The 22282-nt window shown below is 41.6% G+C and overlaps 1 protein-coding gene across 12 annotated transcripts in view; it reads right to left on the bottom strand.

Moving 5' to 3' along the window:
* Window positions 1-4666: 4666 nt before the first annotated feature.
* Window positions 4667-22282, bottom strand: part of plekha5 (pleckstrin homology domain containing, family A member 5) — a 525939-nt gene continuing 508323 nt past the window's right edge. For 10 of the 12 annotated variants that reach the window (XM_072471738.1, XM_072471742.1, XM_072471743.1 and 7 more), the window contains 5 exons: window positions 21134-21295; window positions 20399-20514; window positions 18038-18177; window positions 10075-10171; window positions 4667-5759 (listed from right to left, as the gene is read on the bottom strand). In XM_072471738.1, the coding sequence (XP_072327839.1) occupies window positions 10086-10171; window positions 18038-18177; window positions 20399-20514; window positions 21134-21295 (504 nt within the window). In that variant the 3' untranslated portion in view covers window positions 4667-5759; window positions 10075-10085. Of the gene's footprint in view, window positions 9986-10074; window positions 10172-18037; window positions 18178-20398; window positions 20515-21133; window positions 21296-22282 lie in introns of all 12 variants that reach the window. The other 2 variants (XM_072471740.1, XM_072471741.1) reach the window with 2 other exon arrangements.

The following is a 22282-nucleotide window of genomic DNA, read 5'->3' as shown; positions in this document are numbered from 1 at the left end:
ATGAGTGTGAGTGGTGTGGGCGGGGGCCAGCGAATCACATGCACATGTTTTGGGGTTGCAAAAAATTGGGAAGATTCTGGGCGGGATAGTGGAGGAGGTGTGGATATTTGGAGTTTCAGAGAAGCCGACGTTCATGGAGAGGAGGAAGGCTGATGTTGTGGCCCTCGCCTCTCTGATTGCACGGCGGCGAATTTTGCTAGAGTGGTGGTCGGCATCGCCACCAGGGGTAGCGGCTTGGTTGGGTGATCTGTACGACTTCCTGCAGTTAGAGAAAATAAAGTATGAGGTAAGGGTATCTTCAGGGGGGTTTTGAGGAAAGGTGGGGGATGTTTGTGTCCGTGTTTGAGGAGCTGTTTGTCGGGGGTGGGGGGGATGAAAATGTGGAAGAATCTGTGTAGACTGTATAGTTGATTGTTGGGAGTATGTTTCTCGGGATGTTTATTCGCTGTAACCTGTTTTGATACATGTTTGTAATTAAATACATTAAAAAAAATTTGTTTCCCACTTTATTCTCTGCACCATCACTCTAATCTTGGCTTCCTAGATTGTTCCAATGAAACTCAATGTAAGCTTGGGAAATAGCACCAGATCTTTCAATTTAAATACTTAATGTTGAGTCTAGAAGGCAGTAGTGTTCATCAGATTATAACCACTTCCTCTATTTATTTAGACAGCAGCTGTTGCCGATGAATCGGCTGTTGCATCTTTTGTCTCGTGACTTGTCCCATGATCATGTCTTTTTGCCTTGCACCAGCATTCCGTTTTTGTCATTTAATAGCTCCTGCCATTCACATACCTTCCCCCTTTTATTCTTCCTTTCCCTCCCTCTTTCTCTATACTTGTTTAAACTCTTTTGTATATCTAACATATTCCAGTCCTGATGAAAGGTCATTAATGATCTGAAATAGTCCAACTGTTTTCTCGCAACTGATGCTGCCAGTATTCCCAGCATTTTGTTTCTCTTGCTCATCTTTTTATGTGATCTTCCTCATTGTTTTGAGGCAATTTATGTTCCATTATCCCTAAAACAGACCAGGGGACAACTGCAGGAGAAAAACTCTGGGACTGAGTTTATCTAGGATTTTTCTACCACCGTGAATGACACACAATATTTTTACTTTCCAAAAACTGCATAACGATATCTCCCACAGACCATTTCTCAGTTCTATTTGAGAGAGGAATTCTGCAGCATAGGTTTTGCGAAGAATCATAATGTCTGAACCCCACAAGAAATTAGAGTTAGAACCCAAAGTGCAGAATGGTACTAGAGTGTGGGTGGAAGACAAATTGCACTGAAAAGGTACAGCTTTATTAAGGGCATCATAAATAGGGTATTACAAGCTTCATTATCCATTTCCACGTACTTTATAATTGCACTACAGTTGTTTAACATTGAAGATGCCCAATCCAAATTCAGTATTAAAGTCTGCATTAATGGATAAAAGTAATTCCAAAAACATTCCTACGAAAGGCCCAATGCAATGTGGCTAAGTACAGTTATACTGCCTATTCTACGCCACATGAGAAATTCCAGGCTTCTGCTCTCCAACTAGTGAGTGCTTAACTTTGCGAGGAGGGAAACACCAAGCTAAACATGGTACTCTTTGGAGTTGGAGTGCCCCCAATTTGACTTGTGTGGGAATGGGCAACTGATATGAAATCAACCTTAGCAGATTTGAAAATCTGTTGAAGGTGCTAGGTAGCTTTGTAACACTCCATGGCATGACCAATCAAACAGCTATGACAGGTGAGGAGACAAAGCATCATGCCAACGTCTGTTGTGTAACAAGTTCCAAGAACCAGAAGTTTACCTACACAGTAGAACGAGCAGCCTCCAACGACATGCAAAGACTGCACGATCTGGCAGTCCCAGGCAGTCTCCCATCAAAGTACTGCTCAGACCGGTCTCTTATTATGTACTTATGATTAGGTACTGTTTAGATCTTAAGATCAAACAAGAGTACTTGCAGTGCAGGGTGTCAGACTGCTATGGTTGTCTTAACTTAAAGGCTTCTTGTTTTGTGGATTTTATGTTTGTTCTTCTTCTGCTTTCTTTTTCCTACTTTGCTTTGACCCCTTTTCCGTTTGTGTCGCAGAAAAATGTGCAACGAAGAAATGGTCAAAAGTGAAAGAGAATGTGCACACATAGGAGTGAGCAACAAAAAGGCTGATTACTGGTTAAACAGCAATATGATTGTGCAGAGCTGTAAGCAGCTTCTATAAGCAGCAAAAACCTTGCACCTAGTATTCCCAGGCAATTTTCCATCCAAGCACTAACCAGACTCAATTCTGCTTAGCCAGGAATGTCAGACATTTTAAAAACACATTTGTGCAGCTATTCATAATTAAAAGCATTAATAATATCGTGACCATCGCTTTGTACCAATAAACCATTCCTTTACCAGTTTTTAAACTTAAGAAGTGCAATTTATTGCCCATTAATCTATTCAACTTTAAAACTGGTCAAATAATGCCTTCTTAAAATATTTTCTGAATAATAAATCCACATAATTTATATTTGAAATAGTCACAAGTCTACTTTCCTCCACTTTAAACTGGAACACTTCTTCTTTAAATAATCTGGCCACATGGGACATTAAGTTAATCACTGCATCATTACTTTCAGATACAATGAGTCAGACTTTCTTCATCTCAAACTAGATTTCCATTCCCCATAACCCTGCGCATTGATCATGGCCAATCCACATAACTTACACATCTTTGGACACTAAGGGGAAATATAACATGGCCAAGCTACCTAACCGGCACATCATTGGACTGTGGGAAGAAACCGGGACATCCAGAGAAAACCCATGCAGATGCGGGAGAATGTGCATACTCCTTGCAGAGTTACCCAGGACTGGAATTGAACCAAGGCGCCTGATGGTAGCACCTGGGCAGCACGGTAGCATTGTGGATAGCACAATTACTTCACAGCTCCAGGGTCCAAGGTTCGATTCCGGCTTGGGTCACTGTCTGTGTGGAGTCTGCACATCCTCCCCGTGTGTGCGTGGGTTTCCTCCGTGTACTCCGATTTCCTCCCACAGTCCAAAGATGTGCAGGTTAGGTGGATTGGCCATGATAAATTGCCCTTAGTGTCCAAAATTGCCCTTAGTGTTGGGTGGGGTTACTGGGTTATGGGGATAGGGTGGGGGTGTTGACCTTGGGTAAGGTGCTCTTTCCAAGAGCCGGTGCAGTCTCGACAGGCCGAATGGCCTACTTCTGCACTGTAAATTCCATGATCTATTCTGATGTATGATGCTGTGAGACAGCAGGGCTAACCATTGTGCTACTGTGCCAAATGAGGCTGGAAGATTTTCCTAGCTTTAGCTAGAGGGAGAAGTCTCCAGAAAACTTTCATCATGAAACACAGTCCTGGAGTTAAAAGGTTCTAGGCTGGAAAAGGAAACGATTAGTCTGGTGTTCCAGTAAAAGTCTTAAAATATGAAGATTCAGCAGTGGAAAAACAACGAACCAGTAGTGGAACAGTAGAGTTAGGAGGATGGACAGATCTTCTGAACTTTACTCCATTACTTTTGGAAATCAGGGAGAAATTGTGAACAGATTTCCAGAGATTAATGGGTCTGTCAGTGAACAGATTCATATAGTCTGTGAGAAGTCACCCTACCTGCTTTGCAAATTTTTTCGTTATGATCACAATGCTTCTATTGCTTGACTGATCCTGTTCATGCTTTAATTCTCAGTAACTTATTTTAAATTTCAGAAAAATGCATTTCTGTTTTTTTTTTCTGCTTACAAGAGTATAGGATAACAGTGAAGGAGAAATAGAACTGTTTGTTTTACTTTAGGCACAAAGTGTTCAAATTAGAAATCAGAGAGTAGACGCAGAAAAAAAAAGTCTTCCTGGAACAAACTGACCCATTTTGCACACTGAGCTTCTAATAGCTCTTTAGTGGAATTACTAATTTGTGTCAAATTATTAAAGCGATTTGCGCTATCAATCCATGCTGAAGAGAAAATGCGTCGAGGGTTGCTCAAGTCTTTCCCAGAGAGGGAGAAAACTCATAGTTCATTAGTTTAAGATAGATTTAGTCTCATTGGGATTGGCATGTTCACTTGTTTTGCAGGCTACTCCCTAATTATTGCTAATTTTGTACTTGACAAAGGACTGTTGAGATTTATTGTTAACCAAGTACTCACAACCCAATTTAAAATAGAGAAAATGACTATTAAATGGTTTGTTTCAACATACGACTCAGGCTACATGTATTTGCTTATCAGGATGTCTGATTTGATCCTTTCGTTGTTCCTGTATTACAGTGTGGTCAGAGTTATGGGCTGGTAGAAGAGAATAGACATTGACTGTCAATCCCTAGGGTCAATGTAACTATCTGAAAGACTATCCTGGATGGCATGGTATTAACACCTCTGTCAATTACATATTTATTATATGAAATGGCAACCTATATATATATATATATATATATAAATAAGCTATCTGTTACAGTAATGGCAAACACTAACTTCATGAATTTAGCTAAAATGCCTCCAAAGCAACTGACATGGAGAAAAACAATCTCTAAGCTTTACTGAATATGCATAAATAATGGTCCTTTGAGTTGAAACGTAAATTGAAACTTTAAACATGTGCTTTGTTCCAATGAAAATAATACAGGCAATGAAAAATGAGAGAAGTCAACATTACTTAGGATTTAAGATTTAATGAAAAAACTTTCAATATTTGTGAATAGTCAAAAATCAAGTTTGGTAGCTTAACATTACAATGCAAGTAAATATTTTTGCAGGTAATATTTCTTATTGGCATGTATCAGCAATAAATGCATATTAAAATACCATCACCAAATTTAACATGACCATTTATTATAACATGATATAAAACAGAATATGATATGAACATTGCATATTAACACTTTTAAGTAGCTTTTTATAATTATAGCCTCTGCTCATTGTATGCTATGTACACAATGAACATAATTACACATTTTTTACATACGATGGGAGACTGAATATCAAGCCCTCTACATATTGCTTTGCATTTGAGCTATACCGAAGTTGGAGCAAATTGCTCCATAAAGCTTGTATGAGAAGTTCACTAAAGGCAGAGAACATTAGGGCAATGATGAAAAGTGTGACATTTTTACATTTGCCGAGAGCAGTTTGGCAGTAACTGCAGACATTACAACATTAAGTATATATAGTTACAGCAGATGGTATTCCTAAGGAACAGCATTAACCTGCACCAGTACAATGGCACCGCAATCATTGAAAGTGGGAAGGAAATAAAATTGAAACCATTTTTTATTGGATACATCAAACATCAGTGAACATTTTGTGGAAGGTTATGGCCACAGTACTAGTAAACTGAAAGCCAGGCATCAAATCATACATATTACGAAATTCAAAATGAAAACTAAATTCTAGACATATTAACTGAATTGAGAACCTATCACCATGTGTGCTATTGTACTGTGGTCTCCACATATTGGCAATTTAAAAAGAGTAAGTTAAAAAACTGCCATGGAGCAATCAGTGCCCCTGAAGTAAGTAGTATATCGGCATTATATCCAACAAAAAGATATTTCCTATAAGGAGTGTTTAATAGTGAATCAAGTGTCGCTGCCAGCACTTGCTTGACTTCTTGTGCTCGGTGCACTCCACTTCCGCATACAGAAGCCGACGTTTGACCACAGTTCCACAGTACTTCTGAATGCAGTCAAAGTCCTTCAAGCCTCAGCCTTGTGTAGATGTGTATGATTTACCTGTGACTACAGCCTGAGCTGTATTGTCAAAAAGATATTTTTAAAAACCTGTTCAGTGAAAAGTTTAGTTCCGTATACGCCAAAAGTTCATCACAAAGGTATGCAATTATCATTTTCAGCCGAACGCAAAATGACAATAAAACTATAATTAAAATCCTAGCACCATGTTATCTGGGCTGAAATCACTTTGATTTCCCATTTCTCTAAGCTTTTTAAAACAAAATCAATTTTATGATTTACTCCTTTCAACAGTGACAGGGTCCCCATTGATTCCAGCAAGCATCTGGGGTAAGCACTGAAGCAACATTTAAAACAGATTTTGATTGGATCTTTGTACTCAAAGGTGCAAATTGATATTTTCTTCCGTTTAATTTCGTCATCATTGTCTTCATGACATAGTGCTCTTTGAAATAACATTATAGAGAATGAAGAACGATATATGGGGAGGTGGAATGCCAAATGAGTGAGAACATTGCCCCTCTATCCTGAATTTGATTCTAACTGAGAATGTCAGGAGGGTGATTTTCCTTCAATGATAGCTGCAGGGGATATTACATGAAATTAGTTTGGCAGCAAGAACTCAGCTCTCAGGAGGCACAAATCCACAATGAAAAACTGCCCACAATTTAGCACGGTTTAATTTAGACAGGCTAAAATTTTAGACAGGCTATAAAGGTGGAGCTACTCACACTGCTGTAAACAGAACATGCACTTTGGAGATTTAAGCTTAGGTACAAAGGAATGAAGCCAAGGACTGATTGTTTGGGGTCAGAGCGAGGGAGGTCAATGGATTGTGAAAACACAGAAAAGGGTACGATTACCATATTCTGGCATGGTAAGCGCAGTTTTACTCCATCCGGCTACATGACAGAGGAATTCTTAAAGATATTTAATTCCCTGGGACAGAGGTCCTTTACTTTGAGAATTTCCCACAAGAAGGATGTCAGAATGCAAATTAACCCCTTTAGTCTCATCTGGCTTAGATAAAAAACTGTTTACTGCTTTTCAACTGTCAAGGACTCCAAGCTTCAACAACTCTTGGATACCAATGTCCCTCTGGGATCCTTCTTCCTCTTTGTTTTCCTCCAATCCCATTCTCTCCTTCTAATCTTGCCCTGTTTTGTGTTTTCACTATCCCTTTAGCTACCTCTCTCTCTCTGACCCCAAACAATTAGTCCTCAGCTTCATTCACTTATGCCTCCACCTCAATGAATTTTGAGTTTAGCACAGTAGTGAGTTCTTTCATTACCTTTCTGTCTACTTTTTTTTTACCAGGATTCTACCTCCAGTACAGAAGACCCTTTCTCATCTTTTACAAGTTTGCTTTCCATCTGAACCCCACCTGACTGCCAGTGTGGTATCAGCTGCCTCCATTCTTCTATTCCAGGAAATGACCATCTCTAACCATCTCTCCATAACGTCCAATGGTATTATCAATACTGAATCCTCTACCATAAACATGCTGGTAGGTTACCATTAACAATAAAACATAACTGGATGAGCCACTCGAATACTAAAGCTGTAAGTATCTGAAGCAAGGAATTCTGTGGCAAATAACTCACCTCCTGACTCCCCTGAAACCTGTCCGCCATCTACAATGTACAAGTCAGGACAGTGATAGAATACTCTCCACTTACCTAGATGAGTGGAGCTCCACCAATACACAAGAAGTTCAACACCATCCAGGACAAACAGTCTGATTGAGTGGCCTGCTATCCATCTCCTTAAACATTCACTCTCTACGCAGTGGCATTAGTGTGTACCATCTACAATATTCACTGCAGTAACTCACCAAGGCTCCTTCAACAGAACCTTCCAAACCTGTGACTTCTACCACCTTGGAGGAGGAGGGCAGTAGACACATGGAAACACCACCAAATAACTGTAAGTTCCTCTTCAAGTGACACAACATCCTGACTTGGAATTATATCACCATTCCTTCACTGTTGCTGTGTTAAAATCCTGGAGCACCCTCCCTTACAGCACAGTAGATCACATGAATTGTTCAAAAAGGCAGCTCACCACTTTCTCAAGTGCATTTATGGATGGGCAATAATTTGTGACCTTGCCAGTGATGTCCACATTGAATGAATAAATTTAAAAAAAAACACTCACCAACCTGCCTTCCTCTGAACTTGTAGTACTATGGTCTTTCAGGTTCACCCGTAACATTGTCATTAATCTGTTGACAAGGGTTGCTCTGTTTTTCGCTGAACCGACCTTGACCTTGGGAGGCTGAATACAACACTTCCGCTTATATCCCCCGGACCATGACTCCACTAACTTCACACAAAGCTATTGTTTTCGTGACTGTTACTGACCTCATCTTCTCTGTCATTCTCGTCACTGCTCCTCTCCAAACCAGACTTCTAATTCAGTGTCCCCTTCAACTCCCTTCCGAAGGTCCACAAACAGGACTGTCCTGGCAGCCCATCATTTCCAGCCTATTCTTACTCCATGAAACTTATTTCTCCCCTTGTCTAGAATTTTCAGATTTATATTCATTATTTTTCTGACACGCTCCGCCACTTTAAATTTCCTGGTCCTAACCATCATCTTTTCACCATGTACGTCCAATCTCTCTGCATTACCACCCCAACCAGAACAGCCTGAAAGCCCATCTTCCTCAAATGGAGGCCCAGCCTGTCCCTATCCACAATCACCCCCTCCACCTAGTTGAACGTTTTCTCACAATGAACAGTTCTCTTTTGACATCACTCACTTCCTCCAAAGAAAAGGTGTCACTTTTGGGAACCCATATGAGTCATGGCCATACCTATTTTTCTGTGGGATATGTAGGAAATTTTGGTATCAGTTCTGCTACTCACCTCGTTTTCTATGATTATACTGATACAATTTCCTATCTTTTGGCCCCCAACTTAAAACGTTTCAGTAACTCCCAACATTGTTTCGCAACAGCTACCTTGATTACACTTCCTCTCACCCTGCTTGATGTGGACTCTTCCATTCTTGAAGTGCTTCCATTACCTCTGTTCTGATGATGCCACCGTCTATACAAGTGCTTCCAATGTCTTCCTTTTTCCTCAATCAGGGGTTCTACTCCAGTGTGGCTCTCACAGCTCTCAACAATATTTGCCCCATTTCACAAATTTATGTTCTCACCCCTTCCCCTCCCTCCCTAGATAGGATTCCCTTGTCCTGGCACCTCACCATCCTCCACTTTCAACAGATCACCCGCTGACATTTCCACCAACTTCAGAGTGATGTCATCACCAAGCATATCTTTCCCCTCTCCTCTCACATGATTCACTATGACATCTATCCCCCCAGCAAACACTTCCCTTCCCAGGCTAGTACAGAAAATGCAACATCTGCTCTATCATTTCCTCCCTTTCTACCCTCTTGGATCCCAAACACACTTTCCCAGTGAAACAGCAATTAACTCCTTTCATTTCAGTATTGGGGAAGTGATGGCGTATTGGTAACAATAGTGGACTAGTAAACCAGAGGCCCATTAGCTTCCGGATCAAGAGAATCAGACGCAGACATTTGAATGAGCCTAATGGCTCACTTAAATATGTTAATCTGGATCTCGCCCAGCGAGAGGCCTCTTGCGAGATTTGGCAGCCTCGTTGCTTCACCAAGTCAGGCGTGGTGAGGCCATTAAATTACGCCCTTTGTTTCTCTAACCACAGATGCTGCTTGACCTGAATACTACGAGCAGTTTATAATGCACTGCTCCAGCATGTGTCATTGTCAGAAGGAAAACTCACATGGTGGAGTACTTTTGAAAAATAAATAGCAAAGAAAATGTGCTTAAATGATATACATCAACTACCGTGTGGGCAGCACGGTAGCACAGTGGTTAGCACAGTTGCTTCACAGCTCCAGGGTCTCAGGTTCGATTCCCGGATTGGGTCACTGTCCGTGCGGAGTCTGCATGTTCTCCCCGTGTCTGCATGGGTTTCCTCCGGGTGCTCCGGTTTCCTCTCTCAGTCCAAAGATGTGCAGGTTAGGTGGATTGGCCATGATAAATTGCCCTTAGTGTCCAAAAAGGAGAGCTGGGTTTATTGTGTTATGGGATAAGGTGGAGGCGCGGGCTTAAGTAGGGTGCTCTTTCCAAGAGCCGGTGCAGGCTTGATGGGCCGAATGGCCTCCTTCTGTACTGTAAATTCTATGATTCTATGAACTACCACTTGGCAGGAGGGACCAAAGAACAAAATGCCCAATGAGAACTTGCACTAAGAACTTAGCAGGACTGGATTAAGGCAATAAATAAATCGCTGAAAACAAGATGAGAAAAAAATTGTTCACACATTGATTGAAAATAAATAGTAAGTTGACAAAAATTAATGAAATAAATTAAGCTTACGTTTTTTTACATCAGACACACATAAAGTGAGATCCTTCAGTGAGCTGTGGGTGTGATGGGGATGTTGGGGACTGAGGTGGAGAAGACAGACTTTCTTCTGCAAAGAACAGTGAATGCAAGAGAAAATAAGCACACAATTTAAAAATAAAACACTAACAACCACTTAAGACAACAATTAAAAGGGCAAGAAACACTTTTCCTGGCTAATGTTACATTTTTCCGACAATGCAATCTAAATGTCAAATAAACAATATTGGCCTGTGCATTATTTTTAAAAAAAAAGTTATATTTAGTCACAAGACTTGAAAATGCTTAATTTGCCAGTTGCACCCCAAGAATATATAAGGCTGTGATGAAATAAATTAAGATCTCCAGGTTGTATTTCAATTTTTAATTTTACTGTAGTTGGACAGAGAAACAGAAGTAACCTCAAATTTCCCTGTGCAAATTACTTGCAGCTCAAGTGGCAAAAATTACTGAACAATCATAAATTCATAGAACGGTGGACAATTATGAGCATAATGGAAAGCTAAAGATTGACTTTCTACAATGTAGTACTAATACAAATGTGTTTCAGTGCTGGATAAAAATGTACTACTTGAGTGCTGTCACATTTATTTTTGAATCAGCTGTTTTTTTCTCCATGGGGGGTGAAATGGAAGAAGTTGAATTAGGTACAAGGCACAAATTTAAAACAGTAAATAATTAGATACATCCATATTAACTTACTGAGGCGACTTGATTAAAACGTGTAAGATCCTGAAGGGTCTTGACAGGATGGGAGAATCCAGAACTCAGAGTCATTGTTAAAAACAAGGGGCTGGATTCTCGGCCGGCTGGATGCTCCATTTTGCCGTCAGCCCGTGGGTTTCCCGACAGCGTGGGGCTGCCCCACAATGGGAAACCCCAGTGACCAGCCGGCGTAACGGAGCATCCCGCCGGCAGGGTGAAACAGAAATGTGGTGTGGGGGGGCAGAGAACCCAGCCCCAGGTGTTATAACCCTACAGGAGGCCGAGTGATCTGCAACCTCAGAGTCCGTGTGGCCTCACCTGAGTACAATCTACCCAGATGAAGGGCGTGGAGGCACCTCCTTAAACCAGAGACTGCTGGGACATAAATACCGAGGCCCAAGTGTGGGCCAGGCATGGGAGACCCTTCGGGGAGTAGGAGGTGTAAATATATCAGGAAATAAATCTAACTTATATTACGGTCATCGCTACTGAGTGGTCGCCTGCCTGAGGCTTTACATAAGGGGTCTCCTATTTAAGATGGAGATGAGGTAAAATCTTTTCTCTGGGTTTATGAGTCGTTGGAACTCTCGTCCTAAAAAGGTGGTGGAAGCAGTTTCTTTGAATATATTTAAGGCAGAGGTGGATAGATTTTTTGCAAGCAAAGGGATGTGTGATAGGTAATTGCGGAAGGTGGGATGCAGATTTGAGGGACTATTAGATCAGCCATTCTCTTCATAAATGGTGGAGCAGACTGTCTTACTCCTGCTCCTTGTTTGTATGAGAATACAAATTTGTGTGATTATTAACAATGAATGGGACAGGAAAAGTATCTTAGTTTGAGAAAACCAATTTTCTAAAGTTCATAAATAGTAACTTCATTGCAGTGTTAATGTAAGCCTATCAGTGACACTAATAAAGATTATGTTTTGAATGAAAGTTGTGCCCAGCATTCAGTGCCAAATACGTCAATAATAGATGCATCACAGATCAAATGGAAATTAAGACTCTTAATCTCAGAAGAAAAATTACATATCGCAATAAAACAGTGCAAATTGTGGCACAATGGAACAATACATTGTTGGCCAAACTGTAATACAAATATACCTTTTGGAAAGGAAAAAGATGGGGAGGGAAGAATGTAACAACAGCTCAATGGGGAATTTTTTTCTGCTCCCCACTTACAGCTGGTTCTCATTCCATGTCTTGCTCATTGTCACTGGCAGCCTTCTTCCCATCCCATACATCTTATCCATTTTCTAGCTGCTTTTGTCATTTCACCAATGCTTCCCTCTTCAAGAAGGGAATTCTAGTGGTAGAAAAGGTTATCCTTGCATTCATAGTACAAGTGAAAAGGTTGAATTACAGTAACCAGTACCATCTGTTTAAAAAAAAACTTATCATTCATGTCAAGGGGGCTGAAATAGCTCTCCTAATTGCACTCTCTTAACTTCTCTTGTCAGAGAACCAGATAACATAACATGCTGAATTGGCAACTACCAACAGTGGATGGCTTAAGAAACAAAATAGAGACCCAGTGTAAGTGAATGAGGCAAGATGGGGAAATTTCAGAAATGCAAGGGTTTGATCTGGGATGGAAGGGCAGCTTATAAAACTCACAAAACAAAGCAGCATTAATGAATTCATCACATAGTAATAACGCACAGAATAATCCCCATGTGTCCAATTCCTGTAAAGGTGACAACACTTAAAGGCGATTCTGCTGAAGCAGTCACGCAAAACTGAAATGAGTTGGTCAGGCTGATTCATTCATGCTAATTATTCTGTTGCAGAGCAATGATGAGTTTTAATCAGTGAACTAAATTTCCTTCATTTATGGTTTCTATAAGCTCTGCTTGCCTTCTCAGAGCTTACAGAAGACCAGAAATGAGGGAAACGCTTTGTTATAATGATGATGATTGAGTAGCCTAATTAGAAGATCTCTGAATTCAATCAGCAAGCTAAGTTAAAGAAAAAACATAAATTTATACGACTTCAGGATTTCTCAAAAACTTCAAAGCTAATCACATATTTTTGACGTGTAGTCACTGTTAATATTACCGGGAAATGCAGCAGCTAATTAGTGCACAGCAAGGTCCCACACAATTACAATTCTCAAGATTTGCTGCCTGATGAACCTTGCATTTTATTTGTGTAAAGCCAGATGTTCAAAGGCACGATGTAAGTAATCAACTAACAACCAGGGTAGTGGGTGCCATATTTGTACATGATTATTAATGATTGCTTTACAAAATGCACAATATCCCTCCCTTCTGTTATTTCACCCCCATTCTTGTACCACGTTACTACGTGGCTTTATAAGAACTATCATTTGGGGCGGCATGTGGCGCAGTGGTTAGCACTGGGACTGCGGAGCTGATGACCTGGGTTTGAATCCCGGCCCTGGGTCACTGACACTGGAGATTGCACATCCTCCCCATGTCTGCGTGGGTTTCACCCCCACAACTCAAAGATGTGCAGGTTAGGTGGACTGGCCATGCTAAATTGCCCCTTAATTGGAAAAAAAATAATTGGGTACTGTAAAATTAAAAATCACTTGAAACACTAGCTGGGGTGTAAAACATTTCAGCTGCTTTTTGGTTCTGCAATAAACGTAAGCATGTCTTTCTAAGACCTAAGGATGGGAATGAATCTCGAAAAGGGCCATAACAACATACTGTTGGGACTACCACTTGCCGGAGCGGGGATCAGCACTCTTCTGAAAGAGCAAGGGCATTTTTCTTAAAAGAAAATGAGGAAATTAAACACAATATTTCCAAATGCTATTAAACTAGTTGGACTTAAAAGAAAATATTTTAAGCTGTATTTCAATTAAACATCTCTGTCTATGTATGAACCAAATTAAAGTTAAAATGCATTGTCACCTACATATGTAATTAGACTAATTATCAGCTCCAATCAATAGTGGTACAGTGGAAAAGGACAGTAACCAATTTCAGGACACAGAATTTTTATATAAGCACTGTAACAATAAGGGGGCAATATTTATATCACCAATATGATTTCAAGAATGCCAGAGTATAGAAGCACTTCCATTGCACTGTGCCCCGATGGGCAAATCAGAATTTTTGTAGTCTGCTTTGAGTGGGAGAGGTGATGATTAATGGTGTTTTAACTTGTGGATAAAGAGGTCAAAACTCCAGAGAGAGAGACTGTCTGGGAGAACAGAAATAGTGCATGAAGCTCTACTGGTGGTATTTCATTTGGATACAGGATAATATGCAATAGTTGAAGTACATTTTAAAAGGAAAACAAGAAATTTGAATATAAACCCAATATAAAGAGGTTTGGGAGTGTGGTAGAGCAGAGGAGACACCGCAAGTGCAAATATCAAATTCTTTAAAGGTGCTAGGGCATGTAGAATTGAATAGATCAATAGCAGTTTTGCCTTTCGCAAATAGGGGCAGAAGTACAAGACTAAAAACCTCTAGTATAAGGCAATAGTTAGGTCATGGTTAGAGCACTGCATGCAGCTTTAGGCACCAATTATTGTAGAGAGGGCAATAAATCAGCAGAGTGTACACCCAGCATAGATTCACCTGACTACCACCCAGGATGAGAAATTGTAGTTCTGGAAAGAGACTTGAGGCTCTTGGGCTAGTTTCACTAAAACAGGGAAGGAAAAGTGGATTTTAATTGAAATTCTTTAAATTAAAAAAATGTGTTAGGTTAAATCCGAGACAATATCTATTTTCATGGATCGAGCCTATCTCCAGAAAACTTGTACTACATCAGGGGCGAGATTCTCTGACCCCCGCCGGGTCGGAGAATCGCCGGGGGCTGGCGTGAATCCCGCCCCCGCCGGTTGCCGAATTCTCCGGCACCGGAGATTCGGCGGGGGTGGGAATCGCGCCGCGCCTGTTGGCGGGCCCCCCCCCGCGATTCTCCGGCCCGGATGGGCCGAAGTCCCGCCGCTAAAATGCCTGTCCCGCCGGCGTAGATTAAACCACCTACCTTACCGGCGGGACAAGGCGGTGCGCGGGGCGATCTGGCCCCAGGGGGTGTCCCACGGTGGCCTGGCCCGCGATCGGGGCCCACCGATCCGCGGGCGGGCCTGTGCCGTGGGGGCACTCTTTCCCTTCCGCCTTCGCCACGGTCTCCACCATGGCGGAGGCGGAAGAGACTCCCTCCACTGCGCATGCGCGAGAATGCCGTCAGCGGCCGCTAACGCTCCCGCGCATGCGCAGCCCGGAGATGTCATTTCCGCGCCAGCTGGCGGGGCACCAAAGGCCTTTCCCGCCAGCTGGTGGGGCGGAAATACATCCGGCGTGGACCTAGCCCCTTAAGGTTGGGGCTCGGCCCCCCAAGGTGCTGAGCATTCCGCACCTTTGGGGCGGTGCAATGCCCGACTGATTTGCGCCGTTTTGGGCGCCAGTCGGCGGATATCGTGCCGATACCGGAGAATTTCGCCCCTGGACTCAATACAGTTTTCGGACAGGTTTGCTGAACATGTTTCTGGAAGTGGAGAATAACTCAACTCATACAAGGGGAGTAGCTGGGATTAGTGTTATGAGATGGTGTAATTTCCTAGATTGCTTGATTGCCTTTGGAGTTTGAGAATAACTTCTTAAAGATTTTCCTTAATTGGCCTCATGACTTTTCTCTTCTTTGACATGGGTGGTGGGGGAAGTGGGTTGATGTTGTATGTTGACTGCATGGTGTCTGGAGGGGATGAGCTTGATGGCCTTATCCTTTTGCATGTTTGATTAGAGATGGGAAAATTTCATCAGAACATTCAATAAATTTGAGGGGATAATAAATTAGAGATAACAAAGATACTGGCGGGATTCACCCCGGAAATTTCTAAAGTGTCATTTTGGGCGGGTTTGCCTGTCGGGATTTTGGATGAGATCCAGACTAGTATTCACCCACAATTAATCGTTTTTTGGGGCCTTGGGGAGTTTCTACCTGGTCTAGCCCATACCTAGAAAAACTTTCGGCAGTGGGGAGCTGAACTCACTGGCGAGACCCTGGCAGTGCCAACTGGGCACCTGGCATTGCCAGCTTGGTGGCCTGACAGTATCAAGTTGGCACTACCAGGGTGCCCAGGGGAGTGCCAGGGTACTGCCCTTCCACTGATCCCCCGGGGGCCCCAATGGACTCCGAGACCCCGGAGTGGTCATCATGACTGGTCTCCGCTTGGGGAGACCAGTACTAATCAGTGCTCGGTTGAGGCTTCGGTGGTGCCGGGTGAATGCGGCGTGAAGGTGGCCGTGCATATTTCAATGAGTCCCCTGTAAGTCGTGTGACTCGCATGAGGTTTCACACTTGGCGCGAAGCCAGATTTGGGCCCCTCCTGTGATTCACCGCCAGTACGACGTGGTGTTAGAATCGCGCCCAATATGTGGAAAAGATAGAGGGAAAATATGCAGGAATGATTAAACCAAAACTGAAGAAAAGGATAAACACCAGGAATAAAATAAAAAAAGTTTCAGGAAAAATAAATGAATAGGTTAGTGACCAGAGTGGAAAAAGTACTCTCATAATCAGGGGTTCAGTTGAGTGTGACAGTCCTGTGCTGTATCTGACCTTAATGGTTATTTGTCAGAGGGTAATCACCTCTGCAACATCAGTCTGAATATGACAGTGGGAGTGACTGGCTGCTTTTTGCAGCCCTTCAAGAAAATATATATTTTTTAAGGAGAACTACAATATCACAAAGACGTGTGATTTGGGTTAGGAACAAATGTGTTGCGGGCGGCATGGTGACGCAGTGGGTTAGCAGTGTGGCCTCATGGCGCCGAGGTCCCAGGTTCAATCCCGGCCCCGGGTCACTGTCTATGTGGAGTTTGCACATTCTCCGTGTCTGCTTGGGTCTCATCCCCACAACCCAAGGACGTACAGGGTAGGTGGATTGGCCATGCTAAATTGTCCCTTAATTGGAAAAAAACGAATTGGGTACTTTACATTTATAAAAAAATAAAGGAACAAATGTGTTGGTATTTGCCAGATCACCACTGCAGAGTCAGAGCAGGATGTTTCATGATGCATAAAGAGAAAGGATGAGGTCATGGGTACTGCCCAGTAAGAAGAGAGGTGAGAGTTTATGGATCGGATGACCATTTCTCATCCTGAGCACATCTCATAATGCTGTCAGAATGGAAAGATAATCGGTGGGATTTTCCATTTCAGAAACTAGGTGTTGATGCAGGGGCTGAATTTGTGGACTTCCATCATAACTACTTTGGCGCCAGTCCCGGTGCAATTCATGATCCGTTAATGGGCTAGCACCAGCGCCATGTGGAACACAAGCGATTCCAATGAAAAACATTGCTGGGTGGCACCCAGTTGTGTGTGTGTGTATGTGTGGGGGGGGGAGGGGGAGTGGAGTGGTGGGTGTCACCTTGCGCAACCAGGGGCGGTCAGTGAGGCGCACAGCAAGATGGCTGCCTTGCAGGTTGCACCAATGGCGGTCCGTGCCTCGACACCCCGACCTCGTGGCCCATCCCCTGGTCGCCCCCCACCCCGACCGACACTTTGCCGGCGGTAATTCCCCCTGGCAAAGATGGAGTATTTCAGATGCACCGGAGAATACCAGGTCGGGTCCATTAGTGATATGCCAACGGCGTTTACTGTATGTGTGGAATAGAGTGCATTGACTTCACTGTCGAGGCATTGGGGCATGGCATTCCGTTGGACGCCGGCCACGACCGCTCAGGCGCCTTTCTCCGCCCAATCGCGTGTCGCGATTCTGCCGTCACTGGATGCAGAATCCCGCCCAATAGACTTTAACCCACCATCACACTAACTGTTGAATAAATTGTACAAACTAGAGAAATGAACTGGAGTATAATTCATTGGGTCTTTTTGTGGCATTTCCTGCACAATAGCACCGCAGACCTACATATATTTAGGTCATTCAGATTGTCATATATGCTAAAACCACAAAGCAACCAGAAACAGAGCCCTGGTGTCCTAATGCAGTAAAAGTGTTAAGTATGAAAGTCTATTTGCAGTCTGAACTTGTATGAACTGAACTCAATAAAATAATCTAATACGAGGAGAAAGATAAATTAAAATATAGTTGTTGAGCAAAAGACTTAATTTGCTACTTCCTGTTTATTATCTTTCATAAGTGCCTTCAGTACAATAAAATCACAAACCCTAGAGAACCATACTGTCAAGAATTAAGAATAAAACTGAAACTTTTTCTATCACTGTACATTGATCTAGTGTAATACTTTTATTGACTCAAAACGTAAGTTTAACCTGCCTGCTACAAGCTTGCTTCTTCTTGGTGCATCTGCAGCTAGTTCATTGGAGATATTAATCATTTTCATTCCTTCCTGAGCATTTTCCTCATCAGCCCTGATATTGGTTTTGTGGTTCACAATGGGGGCCACAGTCTGCACACTATAGAAAAGAAGATCTAGTTAGGAGAAAACATAATTGCAGTTCAAAGAAATTGATAAAGAAGATTTTTTGCCAACTTGAAAAATTGCATTTAGATACTGAAAGTGTGGATGACTGACAAAGCAATTCGTCAGTTGTGAAACACAGCATTGCAGCATTTTAGTAAATTTACGATAAGTCCTTGAATTAAAGCGAAACTCATTTTTATTTTATAACAAAAGCATTAAATTCAAAGTCAAGAATATTTTACAAAAGTTATTCAACAACGAACATGTTCATAATACTGGATTGCAAAAATAAAATACGTTGTCAAGAAACATTCAGAAAAGAGTAACATTGGGATATAAAGTTCTGCACATATCTGCATAGAAGTGCTAATTAATCAATGAGACAACATTTTAATCCACTGCTCGTTGCAAATTCCATTAATGTTAAATTAGGCAGCATTGTGCTTTTAAAACTCTGCAACACAGGCTCTTATAATGGAATTACTTGTACATGAATAACTCATCAGTCATAAGTGGCCATAAATGATATTTTTTGATGTCTTGTGGGCTTTCCAGTAGACAGATAGTGATTTTATTAATATGGAAAGTTTATCTGAGTACATTACAATTGATCTTGACTCACAAATCAACCCCAAAAAATCATGTACTCCAGAAAAGAAGACCATTCGGCCCATTATTTTTGAATTGGCTTTTTGAAAGAACTATCAAATTAGTCCTATTCTCTTGCTCTATCTCCATAACCTTGCAATGGTCTCCTTTTAAAATATATCACAGAAAAAGGCCATTCGGCCCATCGTATCTTCCCCGATCCTTTGAAAGAGCACCCCACCTAGGCCCACTCCTCGTAACTCCTAACCTTCACATCTGGGGACACTAAGGGGCAATTTAGCATGCACCCGGAGAAAACCCATGCAGACACGGGGAGAACATGCGAACTCCACACAGTCACCAAAGACTGGAATTGAACCTGGATCACTGGTGCTGTGAGGCAGTATATATATTCAATTTCTTTTTGGAAGTGATGAATGAATCAGCTTTCAGGCAGTGAATTCCAGATGAAAATATCACGTTGCGTAAAAAGAATTCTCATTTGCTCTCTGATTATTTTGACAGCTAGCTTAAATCTGTGCCTGCTGGCCATTAATCCACATGCTAGTTGATACAGTTCCTCCATATTTGTTTTATTAAAAACCTTTGCAGTAAGGAACACCTCGCTTAAATCTTCCCATAATCTTTGCTATAAGAAGAACAATCCCGGTTTGTCCAGTTTATCCACATAACTGAAGTCCTTTATTCCTTGTATAATTATATTTAATCTCTTAGCACCTGTTTAAGGCCTCAACATTCCTCCTAATGTCTAGATCTGGGCATATCACAGCTGAGGCTCAACAAGTATTTTACAAATTTTAACATAACATCCTTGCTCTTGTAGTCAATGCTTCTATTTATAAAGCCCAGAATATACTTTTTTAATAATCTTATTAGCTTGCCCTTGCCACCGGCACCTTTAAAGATTAGTGTAATTTATTTAGAGAAGGGGCTATATGATTACAAATCAACTGCTTGTAAAGTCACTAGTCCAATTAAATGTGTATTAATCTCAATTTTAAAGGAAAGGACTTGCATTTATAAAGCATCTTTCATGACCTCAAGATGTTCCAAAACACTCTGTCCAATTACATACTTTTGAAGTGTAGTTACCGAGTTTTTAATGGCTTCTTAACTAACGTTCTCTATTGCTGTGGTTTAGAATTCTCAATTTTGACCAAAGTCACTTGAACTAATGTGTGCTGAAGGTGGAACAAAATGCACTAGTAATATTGAAATAAATGTTGAAGTTAAGTTCTCTGTTGAATATTTTGACAACTTTGGATAAAAGAAAAATATACATATATATCACCCTGCTAATCTTTCCTCATCTTTATTCTCCCACCATGGAGCACTGCACTCCAGTCGAAAGGGCGTGCAGACAATCTGTTCTCAAGCCTCAGTCAATTGAAGGTGGATTGGCCTGCAGCCCACATTGTGGCAGGTGGTAAACCTCACTGAGCATCTTAGAGCAGCTAAAACTAAATTCACTGCATGGAGAACTGCCACACAGTTTGACTGCTGCATATATTCATGCAATTCAGTAAGAAATACTCACATTAAATAGATAAAAATATATTCTATTTTTGTCTCATTTTATACCTAACAAGCAAGTACATACATACCTGCTTTTGAATTTCATTCCATCAAGATCCATCTGTTTATCCACAGATTTTTCAGGGCTCAGAATTTTAGACTCCGTTTCATTGAACGTTTCAGACATGAGCACTTGGTCTGAGAACTGTGGAATTGCAAAAGCAAGGTGGTAGCTTTAAGGATGGCACAAATGTGTTAAAGGTTTACTATTTGTCAAAGGTCCATGAATTACACAGCGGCAATGTGAAGTGGTGGAGAGTTTTTGTGCTGTGTCAGAATACAGGTTAGGTAATAGAGAAAATGAAAGGAAATGAGCACCTCGTAAAGTGAACGCCCAGGATCAAGAATGGTCTGAAATAAAGCCACGGGCCTCATGAACATTTATTTACATAAGTCTCATTTTAAGATGCGGAATGTAATTATCTTGCAATTGCACTCTATCAATTTGTCTATCAGGCAAAACAATTTATCACTAATTACCTCTTCATAACCCTTCAAACGTGTGTAGGCCTTCACAAGGTCACCCCTTAAATATCTTCATTCCAGTGGAAAAAGCCACAAACTTCTCAAGTTCCTCTTCATAACTATATATTTTCAATCCTATTAACATTCTAATTAATCTAAGATGCTTTTCTACCCTTCCAACAATGGCATGTCCAAAAGTACACAATTTGAGACATACTTGAACTTGGGTCACAGCCTGCAGAGGATATAAAGTGATGGTGACAGGGCCAAATATGGACTACAAAATGATCTGTACTCACATCTTTTCTGCTTTCCAACTTTTCCTGATTCGGTTCAACGTTCCCTTCTTTTAAACGAGCAATTTCCTCTGCTGCAGTCTCTCGATGTTGACCACAATTATCATTTCGAAGAGCAGCTTCCAACTCTTTGATATTACTTTCAGCAGTTTTGCTTCTATGAAGCTGAAATAAGCAACAACTTTTAGAATGGTGTGAACATTAAAAAACAAAGAATCCAATGGCCTGGAAATAATACAGCGAATTCCACCATAGCAGTTTGGGAATCTGAATTCAGCTTTAAAAACCGAGAAATAAAAAGCTTTAAAAATGATCACGAAGTTGTCAAATTTCTGCAAAAGCCCAGCTGGCTCACTAAGTCCTTTATGGAAGGAAAGCCACTGCCCTAATCTGGTCAGACCTATTCCAAGTCCTACGTCAATGCAACAAATTCTTAACAACCTTCTGATCTGGCCTCGCAAACGTGCAATTATATAAAACTGTGAGGAGGTCAATCACCACTTTCCCATCGCAACTTGAGGGCTGTAAGTGCCACATCCCAATAATGATTAAAAATCATTCACCCAAACTTACTAAACTTTCAAAATCATACCCTAAATTATGTACTTTTAATAAAACTAAACTTAAACATGAACTAGTGAAATTTAGCTTCCAAAGTAAACCTAAAATAAGAATTATTTATCATAAAACACCCAATGAGGACTTCCGGTGGCGTCTATGAGGGAGTAGATCGCACATTTGGTGGCTCCCGTTTTGGTCAGAGTTTTGGACCTTCCCCCCCGATTTTTTTAAGCTTTTGAGCGCAGAACTGGAAAGCAATAGTACTTAGGCACAGGACCCATACAGAATTGTATGGACCTAAGAAGCCGGTGGGACCGTAAACAGCAGAAGAAGTGGTTGAGTAAAGGCACAGTGGAGGCTGTGAGAGAGACCAGCATGGCTGATGTTCAGAGCAAGGCGCCGACAGCCCAGCCCACAATGGAGCAGCTGCTGCAGACTATGCAGGAGGGCTTTTTAGCTCTGAAGCGTGACAACTTGGAGCCACTACAGAAGTCGATTGACCGGATGGAAAAAAGGCTGGATGATCAGGCTGAGAAGCTCCAGCAGTTGGAGAAGTCAGTGGAGGAGCAGGCTGACTTTCTAACGGTGGCG

This window comes from Scyliorhinus torazame, chromosome 13 (assembly GCF_047496885.1).
Source record: "Scyliorhinus torazame isolate Kashiwa2021f chromosome 13, sScyTor2.1, whole genome shotgun sequence".
Lineage (NCBI taxonomy): Eukaryota > Metazoa > Chordata > Chondrichthyes > Carcharhiniformes > Scyliorhinidae > Scyliorhinus > Scyliorhinus torazame.
This window is presented reverse-complemented; position numbering and strand designations above follow the sequence as displayed.